Source organism: Copidosoma floridanum, unplaced genomic scaffold, assembly GCF_036245765.1.
Source record: "Copidosoma floridanum isolate Cflo_tuat_1 unplaced genomic scaffold, Cflo_Japanese_pri ptg000006l, whole genome shotgun sequence".
Lineage (NCBI taxonomy): Eukaryota > Metazoa > Arthropoda > Insecta > Hymenoptera > Encyrtidae > Copidosoma > Copidosoma floridanum.
The window spans coordinates 26,824,615-26,842,829 of NW_028321883.1; the positions used below are offsets into that span (position 1 = coordinate 26,824,615).

At 34.5% G+C, this 18,215-nt stretch overlaps 3 protein-coding genes across 3 annotated transcripts; all 3 read right to left on the reverse strand.

Moving 5' to 3' along the window:
- Positions 1-3,300: 3,300 nt before the first annotated feature.
- Positions 3,301-5,979, reverse strand: LOC149375625 (protein I'm not dead yet-like). Its single transcript, XM_089598840.1, has 8 exons — positions 5,975-5,979; positions 5,758-5,890; positions 5,188-5,568; positions 5,011-5,063; positions 4,583-4,895; positions 4,331-4,476; positions 4,139-4,233; positions 3,301-3,488 (listed from the first exon to the last, which is right to left on the reverse strand). The coding sequence occupies exons 1-8, from the start codon at positions 5,977-5,979 to the stop codon at positions 3,433-3,435; spliced, it is 1,182 nt and encodes a 393-aa protein (XP_089454966.1). The 3' UTR covers positions 3,301-3,432.
- A 2,096-nt stretch (positions 5,980-8,075) lies between these two features.
- Positions 8,076-10,873, reverse strand: LOC149375626 (protein I'm not dead yet-like). Its single transcript, XM_089598841.1, has 7 exons — positions 10,841-10,873; positions 9,963-10,343; positions 9,786-9,838; positions 9,358-9,670; positions 9,106-9,251; positions 8,914-9,008; positions 8,076-8,263 (listed from the first exon to the last, which is right to left on the reverse strand). The coding sequence occupies exons 1-7, from the start codon at positions 10,871-10,873 to the stop codon at positions 8,208-8,210; spliced, it is 1,077 nt and encodes a 358-aa protein (XP_089454967.1). The 3' UTR covers positions 8,076-8,207.
- Positions 10,874-11,770: 897 nt separating this feature from the next.
- On the reverse strand, positions 11,771-15,118 carry LOC149375627 (protein I'm not dead yet-like). Its single transcript, XM_089598842.1, has 9 exons — positions 15,114-15,118; positions 14,901-15,030; positions 14,271-14,651; positions 14,095-14,147; positions 13,668-13,980; positions 13,420-13,565; positions 13,251-13,345; positions 12,755-13,038; positions 11,771-12,147 (listed from the first exon to the last, which is right to left on the reverse strand). The coding sequence occupies exons 1-9, from the start codon at positions 15,116-15,118 to the stop codon at positions 11,845-11,847; spliced, it is 1,710 nt and encodes a 569-aa protein (XP_089454968.1). The 3' UTR covers positions 11,771-11,844.
- Between the last annotated feature and the right edge of the window lie 3,097 nt (positions 15,119-18,215).

Sequence of the window (18,215 nt, forward strand, 5' to 3'; positions counted from 1 at the left end):
AAAAAAAAAAAAAAAAAGACATTTACAAAGAAAAAAACATTACACATATATCATTTACCTGGTGTGTTCCTCGACACGCGATAGCAGCAGGGGTTGATGCATTTCTTTCTTGATTTGCGTTTACAATCACGACGGTAGCAATAGCCACCACAGCAACTACTGCGACGACTACTATAGTGGTAGCGACCACCTGTGGGGATAAGGGATTCTTATGAAATAAATAGCTGTTACAGTTAATACTTAAATACAGATTAAAAGAAGTGAAAAAAAAAATCCACTGTGAATTCTTTTTCCCAGCAATGAATTAGCCGTTAAACTCGGCTTTGGAAAAATTAAAAAAAATAAGATTAAAAACGTATATTTCCATTCCAAATCAATAGTCTTAAAAAATTCTTATTTTAATAAGGTATGATTGGAAAATAATTATTTAATTTAATCTTAAAAAGTCCAAAGATATAAGTTTGATGAAATTTCAAACTGTTCGCAAGGATAAAAAAAAACTTTCCTCAGGTGTGGATCGAACATTAAAAGATTCTTATTAGCAACAAAAAAGGAAAGTTAGCAGTATTTATAACATATGTGTCATATAACTTCTAATACTATTAAATACAATCAATGACCGGTTGTTGTAAAATAAAAAAATAGAATTTTCACACAACATTAGTGTTTGAAAAAAGTTTTTTAAAAGTATGTACAACGTTTTAAATTACAAATCGAAATGTCATCTGTTTTAAAACTTTCTCACTACATTCATTTTAATGAACAAAGTCATCTGAAAACCAGTAAATACAAAAAAAAATTAAATAACGCTTTGATAAAAACTGGGCTAGAAAATTTAATTTATAGACAAGTTTGAAAGCCAGAGCCCTTAATTACTACCCTTTGAAAAACAAACTACTCACCACTCCGACAACAGTAGCAAGAAGTTGTGTCGCGCTTATTATGGGAGTGACTATTCCTAAAACTGATGAAGTATCATTCATCCATTTCTCTGCACTTTGCCAGCTCCCCATGATATTCTTAGCTTTTTTTGTAAGCAATTAATTTGACTGATTGTAAGTGGGAGGCTTAATCTGAAAATTGTTACATTTCAAAATCACATTTACAATCTAGTACATCCTCGTTCGGAGGTTACGAATGCCCTAGATTTAACGTAAATAAACTGTTAACGTTAAATCTATGACATTTATTAACCTCCGAACGTGGTGCGTATACGTTTTTACGTCTCCTGGTTCTCGGTAATTGAAAAATCTCGTCGGTAATTTTCGCTTACAGAGTACCAGTGACGTGAAAATATTTACGTCAATTATATTAAAAACTCTCAAAGCTACCTATATGCGTTTCGAATCCAAGCTCAACTTCAGCTCAAGAGCTGCGACTAATTCATATCTAAATTCACTCAAAAAGGGCTTTTCTTCCGAACTTAAGAGGCTTTTTTAAGTCAGTTCTTCAAAAGTCTGATAATATCAACATCCTGAAGTTCGCTAACGTCAAGGCTGAACAAAAAAAAATAATATCGTCAGACTGTCACTTTTCGCACTACATTGATAGATTTAGAATGTTACTATATTCACATCAATTAAATAGAATAAAATTTTTTTTTTACGAATATTCAACCTTGATTAGAACAAATTCAAAATGTAGTTTTTCATTCAAAGTATCGTATCTGATTTCTATCATTTTTTTTTTCTAATAAAAGTTTTGTTTGCTACTTTATACGCTGAATACTACACGGATCACATAATTTATAAAAATAGTTCGAGTAAAATAAAAAAACACTTGATTTTAAGTAAAAAATAAATTTTAAAATCAGAATTAGGAGTAAGTATAGTGCTGTTACTTCGAACATGAACTAAACTGAGTCCTCAAACTCATTGAGGGAACGCGTGTCCCTTAATTTGCTGGTATTCAAATAAATATAGGGTATTGTTCTTGAAAATATTTTTTACAATCAACTTCTAACATAGCTTACCTATACTCACACAGCCATACCGATAATTTCAGGATTAATAGTGAATGCTGCCTATAGAAATTTTTTGTCCATGATTTTATACGTAGAAGTGGTCCCCTCTCGTGTTGGAGACAAACTAATAATTTAGTAGATTTGTTTGAGTTTTTATTGACCAAAATTCACGTACATATACAAATTTTACACTTAGTTGTTTTATTAAGCCTTTTGTTTTTCAACTAACTAAAAAAAAAAAATTAATACAAGAGAGATTTCATTGTCCACGACAGGTAAATGGTATCTAGTATTTAGTATCTTTCAGAGCTCCTTGTATTTATTATTGTTGTTAGTTACAGTCAATATGATCTTGCTTGCCCATAAAATGAGTGCATTCCAACAAGGCCCAGACTGGAAAATATAGGGGCTGCTGGTAAGCATAAGAAGTCCATTTATGGAACGTAAGATAGACCAGTAGCCAACTAAAATAAAATGGGGTCCTTCCCACTGATTTCAGTGTTTTGACTGGTACATGTCCAGACTCGACAATAATGGCATTCTGTGGCACTCCTCTTAACCAACGAAATGAGTACGAGCATATTACTGTTACTGGTGCCATGAAATACAGAGGAGGCACTTTTGCAGCCATAGCCTACGTTTAAAATAGTAATATTAGTTAACATTTGCACGTACATATTAATGTATTTGCGAAATTTAATTTATCTCATGAACAAACACATGTATACATTAAGAGAGTTTTTCATGCGAGGCCCCTAATGGAAATCTCTTAGTGCGATTTATCTTAGCATTTGCAGGCCGCATAGCGATCGTCTCAAGCGTGCCACAGCTATTATATGGTTTAATGGAAGGACCACTTCCAATGAACCATTTTTTTAACCAAAAGTGACTTTACCGATGAGCTGGCCAGATGTTGGCTTTACTCGAAAAAGAATCCCCTGTAGGGCCACTCATCACCAGAAAAATGCACTATTTGTTTTTAAAAATTGGATAAATGGTTTTTCAATCCATCCTAGATACTTATCCCACCGGAAAATCCCGAAATGAAAAATGACGGTAGTTTTCGATGGGATTCGAACCTACGGCACCTCGATTTCTTTCGGCTAGGGGGCTAGCACGCTAACCTTTACGGCATCAGAGCTCTTTTAACAGCCAATATACAAATGTAACATTTAAAATATACACATGTTTTTACTTACTCTACGTCAACAAATAATATAGAATAATAAAATAGTTATTACCATAATGAGTAGAAAAGGAAGTAAGATATTGGCAAATGCAATATCTGACACAAGTACCGTAAGTGGAGCTATGAGCATCAAAATATACGCTGCTAAAGAAAAACCGTTATTCTTCCTCACATCTTCCATATAATTTTCCAACTTCGCAGCCAAACCGGATAGTATTACACCCTGTGAGATGGCGAGGCCGCTCCCCAACAGAAATATTACGTCCCAGGGAATTTTAGTCTAAATTTCTTTCCATGTAACGAGACCTTCAGATGAAGTTTTAGGCCTCCTGTTTGCTAAATTTTATATCAATATTATAATTATCATTTTCATTAAAAATTGTTTTTCTTTAATGCATCAAACATCATATATGTTGGTGATGCCGTAAAATAACAGCTATTATTAATACAAATGATGTCTCATACTAATAGATAATTTTTATAAAAGTTGGCTTTGAGCTCATTAACTCTGTAATACAAGTAGCATTTTAAGTTACTTCTTAAAAGAATGTAGTTAACGTACAAATAACGTTTCTTTAAGTAAGAATTATTATGGTAATAATATTAATACTCCTTTAAAAACCGTGAAATGATTGATGAATTTTCATGGTATTTTTGCTCACCACGTCAATTTGTGTAATATTATATTTTAAGTAGTTTAAATTGAAGAACCCATGCAAGTAAGTCAATGCATATAAAACTTTGAATTCAAACTATTCGAGTATTCGGAAATTGTATGCGTTTGTCTTTTTATATAAATCAAAGAGAAAAAGCTTTGAGAAGACTGATGAAAAAAAAATCCCAAAAATCTTTAATTGTCAGGAAAGTAAGTATGATTTCACTTTTACATGTCTATTTAATGTTTTATATTATTGATAGATAAACATCAAAAGTGATGTTTTTTAAGAGATGGACCAAGCAAATCGTTAGAACAAAATTTGACATACCATCGTTGCTACAAATGTTCCAAAACTGAAGATCCTTCGGAATGAAAAACATTAAAAATGCCACCAACATTATAGGAGCCGATTCTGGAATTGTCCTGAAATTGACATGCAAAAATACAAGATGTTTAGGATAACCTGAAAAGCTATAGGCTACTATATTTGTGAAGGTCTTGGCATCATGGTAACACTCACACTCCAGGTATAATAACATCGGCCCAGCCCGACACAAATCCGGGTCGGTATGTAAGCCACAAGGCAACTGCGAGGACGAACATACCAGCTCCGCCCAACTCGTGAGTTGATATTCTTCCAAGATCATCGTACTTTAGTTTGATGATCTACGTGTATTTTTAATTCATTTAATTAAATTATAAATATGAGAAATACTAAATTGTTAGCATGTGCTTGACATTAAATTAATTCCAATTTTAATACAATACTAACCCTTTCGATGGCTTTTTTGCTTTCGATGGTCATCGCATAAAACCTAATGATCTCTCGTGTCTCACTGACTTTCATAAAACACAATAATATCAACCATGGCCACATTATCAGGGCACTGAGGTAAGCCAAGGGTATCCCATGACTCATCCATTGAGTAAATCCAATTTTAGGGCCACTAGGGAATTTATTCTCGAAAATGCCCTTAAAAACAAAATTCGTTGCTGTACCAATTAGTGTCGCTGTGCCACCCAAAGTCGCTGCATAAGCCGCCGCTATGAGATAGCCCGATGTCAGTTCCGTTGCCATAAGTTCCCTAAGTATAAGAGATTCAAAAACCAATACAATTAAGTCGACAAGTGGTTCAAGTGGTTCTCTAAACCAAGGAATATATTTAAAAAAGAAAATGACTGTCGGTTCCAATTTATCACCTGTTTGACGTCTCAGGATCCTCGATCGTGTAAAACACCTGTCCAAATCCTTCCTGTGCAAACCAAGCAAATTCCAAAATTTAATAGAAAAAAAAAAAAAAAAAAAATTATGATCAACATAATGTAACTAATACTCATGCAATGTTGTTAGTAACGATACTTTGTTGGCATACAAACCCTCTCAAATTCACCCAAAATGGATAGTATGATGGAGAGCATAGCTGCAGTGGCCGCGGTGTTTGTCATCCACATGGACAGAAACATTGTGGCCAAAATGGTACCGGCTAAAAGGCGGTTGTGAGTGTAACCAAAGACCTGCATGATCTTGAGGGCAACGCGCAGGTGGAGTTTGCTGTGCTCGATGGCGATGGCGAGGATTTGGCTCCCAATGAAGTACATCACTACGTCATTCATGTAACACTCGCAAGTGTCTTTTATGCTCAAAATGTTGAGGCACGGGAACAACACTATGGGCATGAGGGCCGTCATTGCCAGTGGCAGGCACTCCGTCACCCAGTACCCGGCCATCAGCAGCACCACATAACCACATCTCGATTCCTGTTCATTTTAACGAGAAATACACTTAATTTATAACTTGAATGCAAATAGATACAAACATGCATATTTTACTGTTTAAAACGATTGATAATTTTTTCGGGGTTTTTTGTGCCATTTGTACCAATCAAGTTATTGATTAGCTTACAATGTAAAAAAATGTGATTCGAAATAATTAAAAGCTTGACGTACTACCGATGAGTTGTCGCATACAATAACGTATGGTAAACATATGAAGGGCCAAAGGAGTACAAAAATACTTTTCCAGTAAATTCTGAAAAAATGACCTGTCCTCGACAGCAGTGACTTCTCTTCATTATCTAGCCTAAAACGTACAAGCGAAAGTATTAAAAGAAACGTTAATGAAAGTTTGCTTTTTACAGTTTAACCGAAAATTAGGGAAACATACGCCATCACCTCACACTGTGACGGTGATTACTTTTATTTTAAACAATGTATGCTTAAGTGTCTTGAACTAAGTTTCTTACAGCAAATCAAACTTCTTTGTGCAAATTATCATTAACACTAACCATTTTTTGGTTATTTCTAGTATGTGCTGTACATCGTAAATGTCAAAATAAATGATATGAAAAATTATTGAATAATACGTATTTTCTTTTGCATCAAAGAAACGTATAGATACAACTCAGTAGTTTCAAAACAGGTGATTTGAATCTTTAGAAAACCAACACAAACAGAAATCGTACTAAACTATCATAAAAGTGAAATAAGTACAATTAAGTATACTGGACAAATAATGATAGTTTACAAAAAAATTTGAATAAACTACTATTGTTTTTTCTAAGACGATAAGGTAAGAAAAAGTCTTGATTTAACATGTTAATTTAAAATTTAATTTTTCGTTCAAAGTATCGTATCTGATTTCTAGCTTTTTTTTTTCTAATAAAAGTTTTATTTGCTACTGTATACGCTGGATGTATGGATCACATGAATTATAAAAATATTTCGAGTGAAATGAAAAAACACTTGATTTTAAGTAAAAAATAAATTTTTAAATCAGAATTAGGAGTAAGTATAGTGCTGTTACTTCGAAGATGTACTAAACTGAGTCCTCAAACTCATTGAGGGAACGCGTGTCCCTTAATTTGCTGATATTCAAATAAATATAGGGTATTGTTCTTGAAAATATTTTTTACAATCAACTTCTAACATAGCTTACCTATACTCACGCAGCCATACCGATAATTTCAGGATTAATAGTGAATGCTGCCTATAGAAATTTTTTGTCCATGATTTTATACGTAGAAGTGGTCCCCTCTCGTGTTGGAGACAAACTAAGAATTTAGTAGATTTGTTTGAGTTTTTATTGACCGAAATTCACGGACATACACAAATTTTACAATTAGTTGTTTTATTAAGCCTTTTGTTTTTCGATTAAAAAAAAAAAAAAAAAATTAATACAAGAGAGATTTCATTGTCCACGACAGGTAAATGGTATCTAGTATTTAGTATCTTTCAGAGCTCCTTGTATTTATTATTGTTGTTAGTTACAGTCAATATGATCTTGCTTGCCCATAAAATGAGTGCATTCCAACAAGGCCCAGACTGGAAAATATAGGGGCTGCTGGTAAGCATAAGAAGTCCATTTATGGAACGTAAGATAGACCAGTAGCCAACTAAAATAAAATGGGGTCCTTCCCACTGATTTCAGTGTTTTGACTGGTACATGTCCAGACTCGACAATAATGGCATTCTGTGGCACTCCTCTTAACCAACGAAATGAGTACGAGCATATTACTGTTACTGGTGCCATGAAATACAGAGGAGGCACTTTTGCAGCCATAGCCTACGTTTAAAATAGTAATATTAGTTAACATTTGCACGTACATATTAATGTATTTGCGAAATTTAATTTATCTCATGAACAAACACATGTATACATTAAGAGAGTTTTTCATGCGAGGCCCCTAATGGAAATCTCTTAGTGCGATTTATCTTAGCATTTGCAGGCCGCATAGCGATCGTCTCAAGCGTGCCACAGCTATTATATGGTTTAATGGAAGGACCACTTCCAATGAACCATTTTTTTAACCAAAAGTGACTTTACCGATGAGCTGGCCAGATGTTGGCTTTACTCGAAAAAGAATCCCCTGTAGGGCCACTCATCACCAGAAAAATGCACTATTTGTTTTTAAAAATTGGATAAATGGTTTTTCAATCCATCCTAGATACTTATCCCACCGGAAAATCCCGAAATGAAAAATGACGGTAGTTTTCGATGGGATTCGAACCTACGGCACCTCGATTTCTTTCGGCTAGGGGGCTAGCACGCTAACCTTTACGGCATCAGAGCTCTTTTAACAGCCAATATACAAATGTAACATTTAAAATATACACATGTTTTTACTTACTCTACGTCAACAAATAATATAGAATAATAAAATAGTTATTACCATAATGAGTAGAAAAGGAAGTAAGATATTGGCAAATGCAATATCTGACACAAGTACCGTAAGTGGAGCTATGAGCATCAAAATATACGCTGCTAAAGAAAAACCGTTATTCTTCCTCACATCTTCCATATAATTTTCCAACTTCGCAGCCAAACCGGATAGTATTACACCCTGTGAGATGGCGAGGCCGCTCCCCAACAGAAATATTACGTCCCAGGGAATTTTAGTCTAAATTTCTTTCCATGTAACGAGACCTTCAGATGAAGTTTTAGGCCTCCTGTTTGCTAAATTTTATATCAATATTATAATTATCATTTTCATTAAAAATTGTTTTTCTTTAATGCATCAAACATCATATATGTTGGTGATGCCGTAAAATAACAGCTATTATTAATACAAATGATGTCTCATACTAATAGATAATTTTTATAAAAGTTGGCTTTGAGCTCATTAACTCTGTAATACAAGTAGCATTTTAAGTTACTTCTTAAAAGAATGTAGTTAACGTACAAATAACGTTTCTTTAAGTAAGAATTATTATGGTAATAATATTAATACTCCTTTAAAAACCGTGAAATGATTGATGAATTTTCATGGTATTTTTGCTCACCACGTCAATTTGTGTAATATTATATTTTAAGTAGTTTAAATTGAAGAACCCATGCAAGTAAGTCAATGCATATAAAACTTTGAATTCAAACTATTCGAGTATTCGGAAATTGTATGCGTTTGTCTTTTTATATAAATCAAAGAGAAAAAGCTTTGAGAAGACTGATGAAAAAAAAATCCCAAAAATCTTTAATTGTCAGGAAAGTAAGTATGATTTCACTTTTACATGTCTATTTAATGTTTTATATTATTGATAGATAAACATCAAAAGTGATGTTTTTTAAGAGATGGACCAAGCAAATCGTTAGAACAAAATTTGACATACCATCGTTGCTACAAATGTTCCAAAACTGAAGATCCTTCGGAATGAAAAACATTAAAAATGCCACCAACATTATAGGAGCCGATTCTGGAATTGTCCTGAAATTGACATGCAAAAATACAAGATGTTTAGGATAACCTGAAAAGCTATAGGCTACTATATTTGTGAAGGTCTTGGCATCATGGTAACACTCACACTCCAGGTATAATAACATCGGCCCAGCCCGACACAAATCCGGGTCGGTATGTAAGCCACAAGGCAACTGCGAGGACGAACATACCAGCTCCGCCCAACTCGTGAGTTGATATTCTTCCAAGATCATCGTACTTTAGTTTGATGATCTACGTGTATTTTTAATTCATTTAATTAAATTATAAATATGAGAAATACTAAATTGTTAGCATGTGCTTGACATTAAATTAATTCCAATTTTAATACAATACTAACCCTTTCGATGGCTTTTTTGCTTTCGATGGTCATCGCATAAAACCTAATGATCTCTCGTGTCTCACTGACTTTCATAAAACACAATAATATCAACCATGGCCACATTATCAGGGCACTGAGGTAAGCCAAGGGTATCCCATGACTCATCCATTGAGTAAATCCAATTTTAGGGCCACTAGGGAATTTATTCTCGAAAATGCCCTTAAAAACAAAATTCGTTGCTGTACCAATTAGTGTCGCTGTGCCACCCAAAGTCGCTGCATAAGCCGCCGCTATGAGATAGCCCGATGTCAGTTCCGTTGCCATAAGTTCCCTAAGTATAAGAGATTCAAAAACCAATACAATTAAGTCGACAAGTGGTTCAAGTGGTTCTCTAAACCAAGGAATATATTTAAAAAAGAAAATGACTGTCGGTTCCAATTTATCACCTGTTTGACGTCTCAGGATCCTCGATCGTGTAAAACACCTGTCCAAATCCTTCCTGTGCAAACCAAGCAAATTCCAAAATTTAATAGAAAAAAAAAAAAAAAAAAAATTATGATCAACATAATGTAACTAATACTCATGCAATGTTGTTAGTAACGATACTTTGTTGGCATACAAACCCTCTCAAATTCACCCAAAATGGATAGTATGATGGAGAGCATAGCTGCAGTGGCCGCGGTGTTTGTCATCCACATGGACAGAAACATTGTGGCCAAAATGGTACCGGCTAAAAGGCGGTTGTGAGTGTAACCAAAGACCTGCATGATCTTGAGGGCAACGCGCAGGTGGAGTTTGCTGTGCTCGATGGCGATGGCGAGGATTTGGCTCCCAATGAAGTACATCACTACGTCATTCATGTAACACTCGCAAGTGTCTTTTATGCTCAAAATGTTGAGGCACGGGAACAACACTATGGGCATGAGGGCCGTCATTGCCAGTGGCAGGCACTCCGTCACCCAGTACCCGGCCATCAGCAGCACCACATAACCACATCTCGATTCCTGTTCATTTTAACGAGAAATACACTTAATTTATAACTTGAATGCAAATAGATACAAACATGCATATTTTACTGTTTAAAACGATTGATAATTTTTTCGGGGTTTTTTGTGCCATTTGTACCAATCAAGTTATTGATTAGCTTACAATGTAAAAAAATGTGATTCGAAATAATTAAAAGCTTGACGTACTACCGATGAGTTGTCGCATACAATAACGTATGGTAAACATATGAAGGGCCAAAGGAGTACAAAAATACTTTTCCAGTAAATTCTGAAAAAATGACCTGTCCTCGACAGCAGTGACTTCTCTTCATTATCTAGCCTAAAACGTACAAGCGAAAGTATTAAAAGAAACGTTAATGAAAGTTTGCTTTTTACAGTTTAACCGAAAATTAGGGAAACATACGCCATCACCTCACACTGTGACGGTGATTACTTTTATTTTAAACAATGTATGCTTAAGTGTCTTGAACTAAGTTTCTTACAGCAAATCAAACTTCTTTGTGCAAATTATCATTAACACTAACCATTTTTTGGTTATTTCTAGTATGTGCTGTACATCGTAAATGTCAAAATAAATGATATGAAAAATTATTGAATAATACGTATTTTCTTTTGCATCAAAGAAACGTATAGATACAACTCAGTAGTTTCAAAACAGGTGATTTGAATCTTTAGAAAACCAACACAAACAGAAATCGTACTAAACTATCATAAAAGTGAAATAAGTACAATTAAGTATACTGGACAAATAATGATAGTTTACAAAAAAATTTGAATAAACTACTATTGTTTTTTCTAAGACGATAAGGTAAGAAAAAGTCTTGATTTAACATGTTAATTTAAAATTTAATTTTTCGTTCAAAGTATCGTATCTGATTTCTAGCTTTTTTTTTTCTAATAAAAGTTTTATTTGCTACTGTATACGCTGGATGTATGGATCACATGAATTATAAAAATATTTCGAGTGAAATGAAAAAACACTTGATTTTAAGTAAAAAATAAATTTTTAAATCAGAATTAGGAGTAAGTATAGTGCTGTTACTTCGAAGATGTACTAAACTGAGTCCTCAAACTCATTGAGGGAACGCGTGTCCCTTAATTTGCTGATATTCAAATAAATATAGGGTATTGTTCTTGAAAATATTTTTTACAATCAACTTCTAACATAGCTTACCTATACTCACGCAGCCATACCGATAATTTCAGGATTAATAGTGAATGCTGCCTATAGAAATTTTTTGTCCATGATTTTATACGTAGAAGTGGTCCCCTCTCGTGTTGGAGACAAACTAAGAATTTAGTAGATTTGTTTGAGTTTTTATTGACCGAAATTCACGGACATACACAAATTTTACAATTAGTTGTTTTATTAAGCCTTTTGTTTTTCGATTAAAAAAAAAAAAAAAAAATTAATACAAGAGAGATTTCATTGTCCACGACAGGTAAATGGTATCTAGTATTTAGTATCTTTCAGAGCTCCTTGTATTTATTATTGTTGTTAGTTACAGTCAATATGATCTTGCTTGCCCATAAAATGAGTGCATTCCAACAAGGCCCAGACTGGAAAATATAGGGGCTGCTGGTAAGCATAAGAAGTCCATTTATGGAACGTAAGATAGACCAGTAGCCAACTAAAATAAAATGGGGTCCTTCCCACTGATTTCAGTGTTTTGACTGGTACATGTCCAGACTCGACAATAATGGCATTCTGTGGCACTCCTCTTAACCAACGAAATGAGTACGAGCATATTACTGTTACTGGTGCCATGAAATACAGAGGAGGCACTTTTGCAGCCATAGCCTACGTTTAAAATAGTAATATTAGTTAACATTTGCACGTACATATTAATGTATTTGCGAAATTTAATTTATCTCATGAACAAACACATGTATACATTAAGAGAGTTTTTCATGCGAGGCCCCTAATGGAAATCTCTTAGTGCGATTTATCTTAGCATTTGCAGGCCGCATAGCGATCGTCTCAAGCGTGCCACAGCTATTATATGGTTTAATGGAAGGACCACTTCCAATGAACCATTTTTTTAACCAAAAGTGACTTTACCGATGAGCTGGCCAGATGTTGGCTTTACTCGAAAAAGAATCCCCTGTAGGGCCACTCATCACCAGAAAAATGCACTATTTGTTTTTAAAAATTGGATAAATGGTTTTTCAATCCATCCTAGATACTTATCCCACCGGAAAATCCCGAAATGAAAAATGACGGTAGTTTTCGATGGGATTCGAACCTACGGCACCTCGATTTCTTTCGGCTAGGGGGCTAGCACGCTAACCTTTACGGCATCAGAGCTCTTTTAACAGCCAATATACAAATGTAACACTTAAAATATACACATGTTTTTACTTACTCTACGTCAACAAATAATATAGAATAATAAAATAGTTATTACCATAATAAGTAGAAAAGGAAGTAAGATATTTGCAAACGCAATATCTGACACAAGTCCCGTAAGTGGAGCCATGAGCATCAAAACATACGTTAATAAAGAATGACCGTTCCACTTCCTCAACATTTTCATAAAAACGGTCATCTTCATGGCCAAACCGGATAGTATTACACCCTGTGAGATGGCGAGGCCGCTCCCCAACAGAATTATTACGTCCCAGGGAATTTTAGTCTGAATTTCTTTCCACGTAACGAGACCTTCAGATGAAGTTTTAGGCCTTTTGTTTGCTAAATTTGATATTAATATTATAATTATCATTTTCATTAAAAATTATTTTTCTTTAATGCATCAAACATCATATGTGGGTGATGCCGCAAAATAATAGCTATTATTAATACAAATGATGTCTCATACTAATAAATAATTATTATATAAGTTGGCTTTGAGCTCATGGCTCAGAGATGGACAAATGAAATCATAAAAAAAAAATTCAACAGACCATCGTTGCTACAAATGTTCCAAAACTTAAGATCCTTCGGAATGAAAAACATTAAAAATGCCACCAACATTATAGGAGCCGATTCTGGAATTGTCCTGCAATTGACATGCAAAAATACAAGATGTTTAGGATAACCTGGAAAGCTATAGACTACCATGGTAACACTCACACTCCAGGTATAATAACATCGGCCCAGCCCGACACGAATCCGGGTTCATACGTAAGCCACAAGGTAACTGCGAGGACGTACATACCAGCTACGCCCAACTCGTGAGTGGATATTCTTCCCAGATCATTGTACTTCTGCTTGATAATCTACATATGTTTTGAATTTGTTTAAATTATAAATATGGGAAAGACCAATTTGTTGGCATGTGCTTGACATTAAATTAATTCCAATTTTAATACAATACTAACCCTTTCCATGGCTTTTTTGCTTTCGATGGTCATCGTATCAAACCTAATGATCTCTCGTGTCCCATTGACTTTGATAAAACACAATAATATCAACCATGGCCACATTATCAGGGCACTGAGGTAAGCCAAAGGTACCCCATGACTCATCCATTGAGTAAATCCAATTTTAGGGCCACAAGGGAATGTATTCTCGATAATGCCCTTAAAAACGAAATTTGTCGCTGTACCAACTAGTGTCGCTGTGCCACCCAAAGTCGCTGCATAAGCCGCCGCTATGAGATAGCCCGATGTCAGTTCCGTTGCCATAAGTTCACTAAGTATGATAGATTCAAAAACCAATACAATTAAGTCGATAAGTGGTTTAAGTTATCTCCAAACCAAGGAATTCATTTAAAAAAGAAAATGACTGTCGGTTCAAATTTATCACCTGTTTGACGTCTCAGGATCCTCGATCGTGTAAAACAACTGTCCAAATCCTTCCTGTGCAAACCAAAGAAATTTCAAAATTTAATAAAAAAATAAAATAAAAAAAATGATGATCAACATGATGTAACTAATACTCATGCTATGTTGTTAGTAACGATACTTTGTTGGCATACAAACCCTCTCAAATTCACCCAAAATGGATAGTATGATGGAGAGCATAGCTGCAGTGGCCGCGGTGTTTGTCATCCACATGGACAGAAACATTGTGGCCAACATGGTACCAGCTAAAAGGCGGTCGTGAGTGTAACCAAAGATCTGCATGATCTTGAGGGCAACGCGCAGATGGAGTTTGCTGTGCTCGATGGCGATGGCGAGGATTTGGCTCCCAATGAAGTACATCACTACGTCATTCATGTAACACTCGCAAGTGTCTTTTATGCTCAAAATGTTGAGGCACGGGAACAACACTAAGGGCATGAGGGCCGTCATTGCCAGTGGCAGGCACTCCGTCACCCAGTACCCGGCCATCAGCAGCACCACATAACCACATCTTGATTTCTAAAATTACAAAAGTTGTCTTGATTATTTATAAGTTCATGTACAAACGTATAAAAAACAACTATACCGACAACTAATTGAACACGAATCTTAGCTAAATAAATTTAAATGTAGAAGATAAAAAATTATACAAGAAATTAAAAAAAAAACATTTTATGACCTGATATGAATATTTTTAGCGTACATACAATGCAACCAATACTTAACCTAACTAAATTTACTAAAATAGATATTAATTTGGTATATTACTGGTGAGTTTTTGTATTCAATGAAGATCGATAAAAGTATTAGGGGCCAAAGTATCCGAAAAATACTTTTCCAGTATATTGTTAAAAAGTTGCCAATCTTCTTCAATACTGAAAGTTCTTCACTAGGCGACCTGAAATATGTGCGAGAAATGTAACAATATTTTTAAATAAGGCAATCCTTGTAACTAAACTTCATTATTCAAATTGTACGTACGTCATAATTTTTCACTACTTTTTATATTTTCAATACTTGTTTTTTTTTTTTTTTATTTATTTATTCAAGCAGTGCAAAATAAAAGAGAAACCAAATTTTCGTAGATAAGACTTCTTATAAACTTTGATGGTTACTTATGTGCATTACGATACGTATACATGATATTGCTATAAAATGTCAAATTGTTTATTTAAAAATTGAAGATCGAGCAGTTTCCATAACAATCCACTTAACTTTCAGTATGCTCTACTAGTCACTATAAAAACATAACTCAATATTTCAAGGACATTAACTAGAATTTTTCGAGGCAATGAATAAACGCAAAGTTATGTCATTAATAATCGCTGGAAAATAGTTGAACTTCAAATTAATATTGAGAAAATGTATTCAATTCATATAAACAACATTGTCAGCGATGAGTACACCGCATTTTCATACAAAAACAATTGATCTGACCAGTACAAAAATTTAATTTTCAGCTTTTAAAATTAGATTAGACTAGCCACTGAGATATTTCAATCTCCCCTCCCCCCTATACATTTTGTGATGCTGGAAAATAGTTCAAAATGTGTTATTATTGTTAATTCTGTTTTATTGGATAATGAATCTTTCAAGATTTTGAATTAAATGTGTTTCGCGTATCCGTCAGCCAAAAACATTTAATGTAGCTTTGTAGCTGAAAAACGTATGTATCATTGCTACACTACACTACACAGAAATATTTTTAAGTTTGGACAGCATATAGTATATTACGTACCTAGGCCAGAAAGTGGGGCTATTACTGACCGCGCTATATTATCGGCCGAGCCGAAGGCGAGGCCGGTAATGCGCGGTCAGATGTAGCCCCACTTTTTGGCCGTGGTACGTATACTTTTTTTCCTTACACCTCCGCCGAAAGTTCGTCACCACGGTTTTGGTTTTGTTAAAAATGATGGTTTAAAGATCCAGTCAAAGATTTAGTGCATTATGCATTATTGTTGATCGATCGGTCGCTCGAACAATACCACTTAAATGCACGCAGATGAGTGTACATGTGTATAGGTATATCTATATATATACGCTCGCCGAGAATTATATAGAATCAGATTGGGCCGAAGATTTGTGCAGGTTGGTCGTGCTGGCAAAACGAGAGGAAGAGAAATCCGTTTAAATTCGAATCATGGATCCTATAAAGATCATTTTAAAAATCCTAATGTTTATATCCGTAAGTGCAAAATAAATCAGGTTATTATCAATAACTATTATAATTGTGATAAGCATAATTCGATTAAATAAAAGATTTCATAGTTTATTTTTGTAATATGACATGTATATACTACATTTATATACTAAATAAATCATTAAAGTGAAAGTAACTCATCAAAAAACATTAATTTGGTAGTTTTAATTTTGTGTTGTGTACTCTGTTCATATAAAATTAAAAAATTTATATATACATGTAAATTGTGCAAAAAAAAAAAACATATGTATATATATCCAATAATTTATGTAAATAAATATCCAATGATTTTCTGTGTTGTATAAACTATAAAGGTTATAACTCCGTTAGCCGTATATATATATATATGTAGTGTATAACTACTGCAGTACTGCTGCTTCTTGGTGCTGAATATATAACTATATATATCTGCGCACTTCGTTCTGCGCACATATGGCAGGACTGATATGAGGCTTTTTCTAGCTCAAAATCGGGTCAGATGGAACGAACTTTCGGCGGAGGTGTAAGGAAAAAGTATTATTCAAATGAGAGACTTTTTTTTTAAACTGTCTTATTACCATATAATAAATAAACACAGAAACGACGAAAAAATGCAAATAGCGAGATCAAAACTGGCACTAACAAACACGCACATGTAAATTTCATTGCTTCCTTTTTCATCATTATGTATAATTACCTACATTCACACAATCGTTCGTGTCTCTTAATAAACACATGGTTTATTTTTACATTTTTAATACACCTTCTTCCTGTATCATCGACAAAAGGCAATTCAATTTATTTTAATACAAGACTATTAATTTATACCTAATGACTTTGTATAAACACCACTTTCTCCTCACTAGTAGACACCCGCGCTCGTATAAATCATCTAACTATTCACTTACTCTATAAAAAATTGATCTATTTCTCAGCGACCATTATAGCCCCGATGTTAGCACTTTTGTTCATAATTATATTTATCGATAATTTATTAATAAACAGTTTTCTAACGTACGGTACGATTCGTAATCTCAATTCCATTCCCACTAACTCGTCTTCATTGAGTAATTTTTTGTCATAGCAGTAAGTCTCGTATTAAAAAACAAAATACAAAGTTTTCACTCTCCCATGCTTTCGGTAAAAGTATTTTGTTGGCACCCCACTTCTTAAAAAGTCTGCGCATTGCGACAAATGCCGCAACCAAGAGCGAACTCTTCTCCAGTCGGCGGGTGTTTAACGTACAACAGACACTCCTCTCCACCCAGTTGTTTTGCTCGAGGTCCTGCAAAAATACGTAAAAAATCAGATTTAATATGTGTGAAAATATTTACAACTGAGAAAAATAATGTACCTGCGGGGCACGAAGGCAATTCGTTTTTAGGGATATGGGTGACCCTCTGAAAGTCATCGTGGCAAGGTTTGCAGAAATGCGTGGTACCGAAGCAGAAGATAATTGCTACGGAGCAACAATACCGGCACTTGTTTTGCTTACGTATTAAAGATATAACTAAAAACATTATACATACCCTCTTGAGCTCACTCAGCATCGTTAATACGATGAGCACCATCATGGCAGTGGCCGCGGTGTTTGTCATCCACATGGACAAAAACGTTGTGGCCAAGATGGTACCACCTAACAGGGGCTTGTGAGTGTAACCAAAGACCTGTATGACCTTGAGGGCAACGCGCATGTGGAGCCTGATATGTTTGATGGCTCCATTCATCGTCCTGACAACACTTGTTACTTAAAAATTGCCTTTTTTACAAGAAGAAAATTTTATGACGGATAGATACTCGTATATGTCGTTGTAGAAAAAAATCTTGGGTTTGTAGTAATCACTGAGGATACAGATAAACTTATCCAATCACATTCAAAGACAACAACTGTACAGGATGATGGT